This window comes from Clarias gariepinus, chromosome 3 (assembly GCF_024256425.1).
Source record: "Clarias gariepinus isolate MV-2021 ecotype Netherlands chromosome 3, CGAR_prim_01v2, whole genome shotgun sequence".
NCBI lineage: Eukaryota > Metazoa > Chordata > Actinopteri > Siluriformes > Clariidae > Clarias > Clarias gariepinus.
The window spans coordinates 42,580,018-42,591,203 of record NC_071102.1 but is presented as its reverse complement, the minus strand read 5'-3'; the positions used below and the strand labels follow the sequence as shown (position 1 = coordinate 42,591,203).

Sequence of the window (11,186 nt, the reverse complement as noted above, 5' to 3'; positions counted from 1 at the left end):
AAAATACATGAGAAACATTGAAATGGGTAAAATAAGGCAAATAAGTAAAGTAGTGCAAAGGAGATGCTTACCCATGGCTGGTCTCTTGAGAAATGAAGAACAAACCAAAGAAAAATGAGGAAAAAGCCTTGAAAACAAGCACCACCCTATATTTTTTATAAAAAAGATACGAAAAGGGTAAAGATAATAGAAAATAAATATTAAAGAAAACGATTTATAATGGGAAATTAATAAACGTAGGAGGAGTCAGATAAGCGCAGGGAGAAGTCAGATAAGCGCAGGGAGGAGTCAAGAAATAAAGAAATGTAATTATAATGGAAATATTGATTGACATGAACTGGATTATAATGGAATAAAAATTCTGATACGGTCAAACGAGGTGAAGGTACAGGGGAGGAGACTGGAGATCCCCCCTCTCAGAAACTGTATAAAAGAAGCATGATTTTGACTAAGAAAGTAGTCTGATTTTGGCATTGCTTGTGATCTGATCTAAAGCATTGCTAATCTGGCTCACCTGGGTTCTTATTGCTGCAATAAAAGCCTGACTTACTTCATCCAGCTCTGCGTGGCGTAAACTTCTTTGATTCTTCTTTAATTCTATTTGTTTATGATTTGTTAACTGATTGATATTTTAAACAAACAGCAACATCAACAGGTGGAAGAATTATCTCCCACATTATCACAGATCAGGAATTTAATATACTGTGTTTAACAGAAACCTGGGTTAAAAAGAATGAGTGTGTAGCATTAAATGAAGCTAGTCCTCCTGGCTACAGCTACTGTACATACACCAGCCTCGACTAACTGGTAGAAGACATTGCAGTTATTTACAAAGATAATTTGACACCAAACAAAGACTATCTGAGAACAGAATTTTTGTCCACACTGCACTCAGTAGGGGTAAATCAGTGCATAGTAGAACCCACTTATAAAGCAGGTCACACTTTAGATTTAATAATATTTTTCAGATTAAAAATAAAAAAATAGAGTGACAATTCCCCAACCTGAAGTTATCTCAGATCATCTTGTCTCATTTAAAGTTTGTCATAGTAATAATATACGCATAGCACCGTGCCACCGTATTAAACGTACATTCACATTAGCTACCATAGAGCTTTATCAGAAAGAACTTCAGGTGACTGAATTTTTAGAGTCAATGTTACATTGTACCTTAGATAACGTAGCTCCAGGTAAAAGAAAAATTATTAGAGATAAGAAACTCACTTTGTGGTATAATCATCACACATGTACTTTAAAACAAACTGCTTGAAAATTAGAATGAAAATGGCATCAAACTAAATTGTTAGTAATTCAAATGGCATGGAAGGAAAGCATCTTGAATTATTGACCCCTGTCAGCTGTCCAACTACAGGTCAATATCAAACCTCTCTATCTAAACCTATCAAACCTTTATCTTTAAAATTCTGGAAAAGGAATAGCATCCACAAGCTCAATAAGTACCCTGAGACACAGCAGCTAGATTTAGAAAAGATAAAATAAAAACTTCTGTACTGTTATAGTGAAAGAGAGGTGGTAGTGACAATTGGCTGTGCTGACTTGATGCTCACATCTACCCTACTGTTAAGAAACAACAATCTTTTATAAAATCACTTATAACTAGGCTTAATTTGTACCATCTAGTAATTTGTGTCAGTCTTAGTAAATGCATTTATTGATGACAGTCTGGTGCAGTCTGGTGAAGCATGCATACACACTTACTGTCAGTGTGTCATAATCAGAGGACATGGCTCCAGGGTTCAGGGTTGAATAAGTGTCACTGGCAAAGTTTTTATCATTCTAGGGTGGAAATGAGAGTTAAGTGAGAGCTACATATTCCATGTAAATGGTAACATACAACACAAAGGCAAAATAAATTACACATACCCTCAGAGTGTCGTAATCCGTTGACATAGTCATGGGATTAGGTGCTGTGTATGTATCATCCATAAGATTTTTTAAGCTCTGAGAGAGAAAAAAAGGAAACCCCTTATGGACAATTTGACAGTGAACCTCACATTTTGTTGGTGTCAGAAACAATAAAACAACAAAAACTTTACAAGTATGTATTACTTATTTATTAAGGTAAAAGTTTGGTTGAGGACTTCAGTTTAATGAGGATGTGGACCATATCCTGAAAGCCACAGCCAAGCCATCTCAGGATAGAATAGAGAAGGCACATGAGGCAATTGATCAGCCAAAAGCTCTGGGAGAGCATGATTCCTGCCGGCATCATGAATACCTGTTGAGAGCCATTATACTGTAGATTTCATTATCTTAGGGATTTCCACCAGCAGGCATCATCAACCAGCAACCAAACATTTTTCTGTTGTCAGAAACAAGAGTTGACTCTTCACTGGAATGACAGGACAGGGGAAAACTTTGAAATAAAGATGGCCGAATACGAGGGGCTGGCAAGGAAATGACAAAGCTGGGGGTGTAGAACTGGATGCATCCCTATAAAGATGCAGAGGCTTTGCAAGCCAGTCACTTCACACATCACTCAAGTCCCTGGTCAGGTAGCATCAGGTAGCTGCACATTAAGAACATGATTCTGCAGATGTCTAGATTGCTGTGCATTTAGAGGGTGACCTGTTGACAACACAAACCTACTTAGACACAAGCTCCGGGCTGATCACTCCTTGCTGGGTCACCTGGGCGAGGGTGTCTTTTGTTCAAAGACCCAAAACACCCAATGTCCCCCAAGTTACATTACTGATGATGTGTTGAAGGTTGTGGTTGTGGCTCAGTGTGTTAAGGCTTACTGATCAGACGGTTGAAGAGTCAATCCCCAACTTCGCCAAGTTACCACTGTTGGGCCCTTGAGCAAGGCCCTGAACAAAACACCCTGTCTGCTCCAGGAGTGCCATATAATGTCTGACCCTTTGCTCTGATCCCTACCTTTTAATAAGAAGCTGAGATATGCAAAGAATAAAGAATTTCAATGAGCAGTAATGTATATATGACAAATGTTGAACTTATACTCTCATAAACTTATCAAGAGATGTGTGTTAGAAACAATTAAATAACAGCTTTATAGAACTTTACGTAGAACTTGACGAAGATGAAGACACAAAGTAAAAATGTTTCTTAGTACCTCAAGATATGTGTCCATCTCTGCTCTTCTCTTCCTTCTATTCCTATTCTTCCTATGTCATAGAAAAAGGCATGTTTAATCTGTTTCTGATTTATACTGGATTAAGTTTATGGTGCAGATTCATGAAATCATGAAGAAACAATTCAGTCACTCACTTAATGCACAGAACGGCAGTAAGAAGAGATAGAAATAGAGCAGGAACGAGTGCAGCAGCTCCCCATACAGCATACAACTTCCAAACCACTGCTGAGCCCTCCTCAGTACCTGAGATAAAGAAAAGCTTTAAAAAGTCTGTTAACAGAAATTAATTCTATTTGTACTTGTATTTGTGTAAAATAAAATAAAAATATTAATAAATCAAATCCTAATGAAATAAAGTAAAACCTATAAAAATTAATAACCTTTAGTTATTGAAGTTTATGTTTATGTTTTATTCAGCATGGAGTGTCAGAGCTGATATATACTGTATATATATATATATATATATATATATATATATATATTATTTAGCAGTGCTTTAAGATAATTTTTGAATTAAAAATAGCCTTAGTTCTTTTAAAATATGACACTTACTACAAAAAAGTTGTACACTTTACTTACATAACACATCCAGGAGTGTTGGTGTGGAGTTGTGCTGTCCCAGCTGGTTGTGAGCGGTGCAGTAGTACAGTCCGCTGTGCTGGGAGCTGATGTTGCTGATGCTGTAATTCTGGCCTGTTGTCAGCAGTGTGTCTGCAGTTGCTCTCTGCTTAAACCAGGAGTAGGTGAGAACAGTAGGGTTTGCATCACTGCTACAGCTCAGAGTCACTGAATCCCCCTCCACTGTGTCTCCAGAGGAAAGAACCACTGCTCTGGTGTTTTTGGGGAAATCTGATAAGAAATAAAACACCTGAATCAAGGGGTGTGTTTTCTCAACTGCTGCTGACTTTTATGTGGGTAATTCTGTCTTAGTCTTGTCTTTAGTAAGTAAAAGACATGCACAACTGGGTTGAGAGCATGTGACGGCCTTGGCCAGTGAAGAATGTTCAATTTCTTTGCCTTGTATGGCTTTCACTGTGTTGTGGATCATTATAAATCTGCATTTTAAATCAGTTTTACAGCTTTTAACTAAATCTTTGGCAGTAAGTATAGCGCTTGTAAGATCTTTCGCAAGGGTGGCACCACAGACACCCAGACCCGAGCCAAGGTATTACGGAAAAAAGCATCAGTTTATTAGGAAAAATTCAGACACAAGGCTGGCGAGTGATGGCGGAGGGGAGAGTGACGGAGTGGGCCTGCAGGGGCAGTGGCTCCTGCACGCTCCCTAAAGTGGATCTTCCTACTGTCTTGGCCAACTGGCCATACAATAACTAAGTTCATCTTCTAAGACCTTTTTACATGCTTAATGTTATCTACAGCAACCACTGGCATGACCAGTAGGGTCATGTAGGGATCATCAGTCACCACCTGATACAATAATATGATGCCTAGGTGGAATTCAGTATCATGACATTATACACTATAAATTATAAATATTCTGATTATTTTTTTCCATTTTCTTTTTTCATTTTAAGAAATTGAACCTTTAAAAATAACTTGTTCAAAGTAATTCAAAATAATTTAAAAGTTTTATACCTCACAACTGAATTGAACATGACTAATTAAGTGTTGCCTGTTACTTATAACATTAGCTTTCTCCCTTAAAAAGTGCAAGTGCAGCATTTAAACAATAGACAACACACAAGTCTAACATTTAACTTTAAATAAAACTTGAAAAAAAAAAAATTTCATCAAAAAAGTTGCATTTTACTGAGCAACACATACAGCAATGTTGTTATTTCACCTGCCGTAATTGTTATTTCTAATCAATTATATAAAATAAGTTACTCCTGCCACATGGGATGACAATGTGGGGACACAGCACAAGTGAGATTATTTTTTTAAAAAAGTGACATTTTAACTGCCTTAAGTGAGTAGGTTTAAGACTAATTTACTCACAGAGTTTGGATAAAATAGCAGAGCAGGTGCTTTTTGGTCAGTTGGTGTTTCACAAATTTCATTATTTTTCTTTTCACAACTATTAATTAAATATTTAAAAATGTAACTGAAAGTGATAGCATCTAATTTTTATGAAAGACCTGAAACACAAGAATGTCTTTTTTACAGTTAATAAAAGAATGATATTTTACCTGATGATCATGTTTGTGTATAAATATTTTGATCTAAGTGTTTCATTTAATAACATTGCCCCCTCAAACTGTGGTTAAGGACCAAATAGATTTTGGTACAGTAACCATAGTCAGTTTTGCTTAAAAACATCAACTTTGTACAACTACACAAAAGTTTTACACTGCACTTACATAACACATCCAGGAGTGTTGGTGTGGAGTTGTGCTGTCCCAGCTGGTTGTGAGCAGTGCAGTAGTACAGTCCGCTGTGCTGGGAGCTGATGTTGCTGATGCTGTAATTCTGGCCTGTTGTCAGCAGTGTGTCAGCAGCTGCTCTCTGCTTAAACCAGGAGTAGGTGAGAACAGGAGGGTTTGCATCACTGCTACAGCTCAGAGTCACTGAATCCCCCTCCACTGTGTCTCCAGAGGAAAGAACCACTGCTCTGGTGTTTTTAGGGGAATCTGATAAGAAATAAAACACCTGAATCAGCTGGAGTGATCAGTTGTTTAAAAATGGTGTAGCATTTGTATTACTACTGTACCTAAAACGAAATAGCCTATGAGTAGTTATGACCTTCGAAAAAACAAAAAAATGCAGATAGGTCTGGCATTTCACAACTAACAATGAGTGAAATAATAACACACTTACAGTCAGGTCCATTAATTCTGGAATTAAATTAATTAGTTTTTGGCATTTGGCTGATGTACACCACCACGTCGAAAGTAAAATTAAATGCTTAAGATGTGAGCAAAGTTAATACTCTCAGCTCTTATTCAAGGGGGTTTGAAAAAAGTGTGGTATTATCCATTAAAAAATTATACATACAACCCTTTTTTTTTTTTTGCTTTGTTAAAAATCCTTTGCAGTCAACAACTGTCTGAAGTCATGGACATGACCAAATGCTGAGTTTTCTTTCTTGAGATGCTTTGCCAGGCCCTTACTTCAGCTGCTATTACCTGTGCCTTTTAGTTATGCTGTTATAGTTAGTCCTACCGGAGTCCCTGCTTGCACTCTGCACTAAATATACATTCACTTTATACATTGTGTGACAGTGACCATACCTAACTGCCATTTCTCCTTCTCTTCTGCTCTCTCCTCCTCTTTCTCTTCTCCCCTCTCTCTTCCTCTCTCTCTCTCTTTCTCTCTACCTGTCTCTCTGTCGAGCTTTACATGTCGCTCCTGAGCTGCCAGTGATCCAGACCCCCTCTGCCCTCTGGACCTGTCTGACTTATCCTGGTGTCCCGCTTCCAGTTGGAGATGCCCCGTGTGGTCTGACTGGGATGTGTGTGGTGACAGGGGATAATTCCACTTTTCCACAAAATGGTCCTGTCCTCAGCTGATGCACACAGCTGTTCTCTGAGGACTTGTTCTCAATATACATGCTTTCCTTTGGGTAACATCATTAGAAGACATGGGATTAGTTTCCATTGTTATGCTAATGATACCCAATTATATATCTCAACAAAACCGGACAAAATACCCAAGTTGTCTAGATTAACCTAGTGTGTCCAGGACATAAAAGATTGGATGACCAATAACTTTCTTTTACTAAATTCAAATAAGACAGATATTACTTATCGGCCCAAAAACCAGCACACAACAGCTTTCACAATTCAGCCTGCGTTTAGAAGGATGTACTGTTACTACCAGCTCAACAGTAAAAGACCTGGGCGTAATATTAGACAGTAACTTGTCTTTTGAAAATCATATTTCCAATATCACAAAAACAACCCTTTTCCATCTTAGAAATATTGCTAAACTTAGGAGTATCCTATCCGTATCTGATGCAGAAAAGCTAGTTCATGCATTCATGACCTTAAGACTGGACTTGTAATGCATTACGAGGTGGTTGTTTTGCATCCTCAATAAACAAGCTACAGTTAGTTCAAAATGCAGCTGCCAGTGTTCTCACTAGATCCAGAAAATATGATCATATAACACCTATATTATCATCCCTGCACTGGCTACCTGTTCAGTTTAGAATTATTTACAAAATAGTACTACTTACATACAGTACAAGGGTTTAAATGGTTTAGCTCCCACATACCTAACCAGTCTTCTGATACGCTACAATCCACCACGTTCCTTAAGATCACAAAACTTTGGACTTCTGGTAATTCCCAGAATTTAAAAATCTACAAAAGGGGGCAGGGCATTTTCATATTTAGCTCCAAAACACCTATCCTGAATGGCAACTACGCTAATTCTCTTCATCTTTTCTGTATTTTTCTACCCATTTCGAGGCATCTGGAGATTGTGCCAGCTTTAGTAGACAAAGGCCAACCCTGCGAGGTTTCTGAGGCATCCAGAGAAGGACCAGCTCCAGCTGGATTCTGCTTTATGATGGCTGGAGCTACACATCCTGCTCCTGTGCTTCCAGTGACCCAGACCCCATCTGCCCTCTGCACCTACTGACTCCCTGTGCTGAACTAGACTTCATGTTAATCTACACAACTTCTGTTATATTGAACTTTCACCTGCACAACACACATGATGTTATTTCTATCTGTTATCACCCAGATGAGGATGGGTTCCCTGATTGAGTGTTATTCCTCTCAAGGTTTCTTCCTATTGCCATCTCAGGGAGTTTTTCCTTGCCACCGTCGCCGTCACCCTTGGCTTGCTCATCAGAGACATTTCATTCATTATTTATTCATCTAATTATTATCTAGACACATTTTTCTCACACATACACACTTCCAAATATTTTCTTTTCTTTTTTTGTAAAGCTGCTTTGAGACAATGACCATTGTTAAAAGCGCTATATAAATAAAATTGAATTGAATTGAATTGAACTTGTGACTTTAGTCACTTGATAGTTCAGTCTACCTGAACCTCCAATAACAAACTGGACTTAATTTTAACTTAAACACATCTCCTGTTATACTGAACTTCCAGTTTCACACAGCATGATGTAGATCAACCCTGCTATCCATTTCACCCAAATGAGGATGGGTTCCCTGTTGAGTCCGGTTCCCCACAAGGATTCTTCTTATTACCATCTCAGGGAGTTTTTCCTTGCCACTGTTGCCATTGTCCTCGGCTCATCAGGGACAGTCTTATCATTTTGATTCATACACATTCACATCTTATACAAACTTAAATATTTTTTTTTGATTTATGAACAATGTCACTCGTTAAAAGTGCTATACAAGTAAATTTGAATTAAATTGAATTGCTGCTTGTTTGTGGGTGTTTCTGACTTCAGTCTTTCTTCAGTAACTTAAGTTCCACGATGAGCTGTGGGAAAAGCTATGCGACCTCGGCTTGCTGCGGGGACATCAGAAGCGGAAGCGCGGCAAGCGGGCGGGAGTCTGTGTTAGGCTAACAAAAACAAACCCTAGCCGGCCGGCTCTCCCGTCCATCATCCTATCCAACGTCTGCCCCCTGGACAATAAACTGAACTACATCCGACTACAGCAGGCTACACAGCGTGAGGTTAGAGACTGCTGTGTCTTTGTTTTCACGGAGACATGGCTCAGCGACAGAGTACCGGACGCCGCTATTCAGCTAGACTGGCTAGCCTCGTTTCGCGCTGACAGAAATGCAGCTCTGTGCGGTAAGACTCGCGGTGGCGGCTTGTGTGTTTACATCAACAAGAAATGGTGCAAGAACTCTGTGCTAGTTTCTAGTTATTGCTCATCGCTGGTGGAGTTTGTGACTGTTAGATGCAGACCTTTTTATTTACCACGGGAATTCACCACTGTTTTCATTATCGGAGTGTACATTCCACCTAGCGCTAATGCAAAGGAGGCGCTATGGGAACTGTATACAAAGATCAGTGAACTGCAAAATACACACCCGGATGGACTGTTTATTGTTGCTGGAGATTTTAACCATGCAAATCTCAAGTCAGTGCTTCCTAAATTTCATCAGTATGTGGACTTTGCAACGAGAGGGGAAAACACGCTGGATCTTGTTTACACAAACATCCCCGGCGCATATCGGGCAGAGCCCCGCCCCCACCTCGGCTACTCAGACCACATTTCTGTTATGCTAATTCCAGCATACAGACCACTTGTCAGGCGTTTAAAACCGGTTCTAAAACAGGTGAAAACCTGGCAGGAGCCATCTCTGCTCTTCAGGACTGTTTTGAGAACACTGACTGGAACATGTTCAGGGAGGCTGCAACTTACTTGCACTGACTTGGAGGAGTACACGTCATCAGTGACCAGCTACATCAACAAGTGCACCGATGACGTCACTGTCTCCAAGAACATCATCTCACGTCCCAATCAGAAACCGTGAATTACTGCGGAGGTGCATGCACTTCTGGAGACCCGAGACTCTGCCTTCAAAGCGGGAGACAAGGTGGCCCTTAGAAAAGCAAGGGCCAAACTTTCTCGGGCCATCAGAGAGGTGAAGCGCGCACACGCCCAGAGAATCCACAACCACTTCATAGACAGCGGCGACACACGGCGCATGTGGCAGGGCTTACAAGCCATCACTCACTACAGGACTACATCACCTGCCTGTGACTGTGATGGCTCCCTCCCAGATGCGCTAAACAACTTCTACACTTGGTTCAACAGGCAGAACGACGTGGCGGCAAGGAAGACCACCCCTTCTCTGAACGACCAGGTGCTGTGTCTCACTACAGCGGATGTCAGGAAAACTCTACGCAGAGTCAACCCATGTAAAGCTGCTGGACCAGACAACATCCCAGGCAGAGTGCTCAGAGAATGTGCTGAACAGCTGGCAGATGTTCTCACCGACATCTTCAACATCTCTCTGAGCAGCGCCGTCGTTCCCACATGCTTCAAAGCCGCAACCATCGTCCCCGTGCACAAGAAGTCTACTGTGTCCCGTCTCAATGACTACCATCCCGTTGCACTTACACCTACCATCATGAAGTGCTTCGAGCCGCTCGTCATGAGACACATCAAGACCCTGCTGCCCCCCTCACTGGACCCACTGCAATTTGTGTACCGTCCTAACCGCTCAACGGACGATGCCATCTCCACTACACTCCATCTTGCCCTCACACACTTGGACAAGTAGGACACATACGTTCGAATGCTGTACATAGATTTCAGCTCAGCATTTAACACTATCATCCCCCAACAACTGATCAGAAAGCTGAGCCTGTTGGGCCTGAACACCTCCCTCTGCAACTGGATCCTGGACTTTCTGACCGGAAGGCCTCAGTCAGTACAGATCGGAAACTGAACCTCCAGCACCACCACACTGAGCACTGGGGCCCCACAAGTCCCCTGCTGTTCACACTGCTGACTAACGACTGTGTAGCAACACACAGTTTGAATCACATCATTAAGTTCGCTGATGACACGACCGTGGTGGGTCTCATTAGCAAGAACGACAAGTCAGCGTACAGAGAGGGAGTGCAGAGGCTAACGGACTGGTGTAATGACAACAACCTGTCTCTGAATGTTGACAAGACAAAGGAGAAGGTTGTTGACTTCAGGAGGACACAAGGCGACCATTCTCCGCTAAGCATCAACGGCTCCTCTGTGAAGATTGTCGAAAACACCAAATTCCTGGCTGTGCACCTGGAGAAGGACCTCAACTGGTCCCTCAACACCAGCTACCTGCACAAGAAAGCCCAACAGCGTCTCTTCTTTCTGAGAAGACTGAGAAAGGCCCAGCTTCCACCACCGATCCTGACCACCTACTATAGAGGGACTATCGAGAGCATCCTGAGCGGCTGCATCACTGTCTGGTTTGGGAATTGTGCCATATCGGACCGCAAAACCCTACAGCGGATAGTGAGGACAGCAGAGAAGATCATCAGGGTCTCTCTTCCCTCTATTGAGGACATCTACACCACATGCTGCATCCGCAAAGCCACCAGCATTGTGGCTGATCGGACACACCCCTCTCACACACACTTCACACTCCTGCCATCTGGAAAAAGGTACCGAAGCATTCGGGCACACAAATCCAGACTGTGCAACAGTTTTTTTCCACAAGCCATCCGTCTCCT

At 41.2% G+C, this 11,186-nt stretch overlaps 1 protein-coding gene across 1 annotated transcript in view; it reads right to left on the bottom strand.

Moving 5' to 3' along the window:
- Positions 1-3,686: 3,686 nt before the first annotated feature.
- LOC128518710 (sialoadhesin-like) overlaps positions 3,687-11,186 on the bottom strand; it is a 1,187,000-nt gene continuing 1,179,500 nt past the window's right edge. The window contains exons 22-23 of the mRNA XM_053491953.1: positions 5,434-5,703; positions 3,687-3,964 (exon numbers count right to left, since the gene is read on the bottom strand). Coding sequence (XP_053347928.1) covers positions 3,687-3,964; positions 5,434-5,703 — 548 coding nt within the window. The remainder of the gene's footprint in view (positions 3,965-5,433; positions 5,704-11,186) is intronic.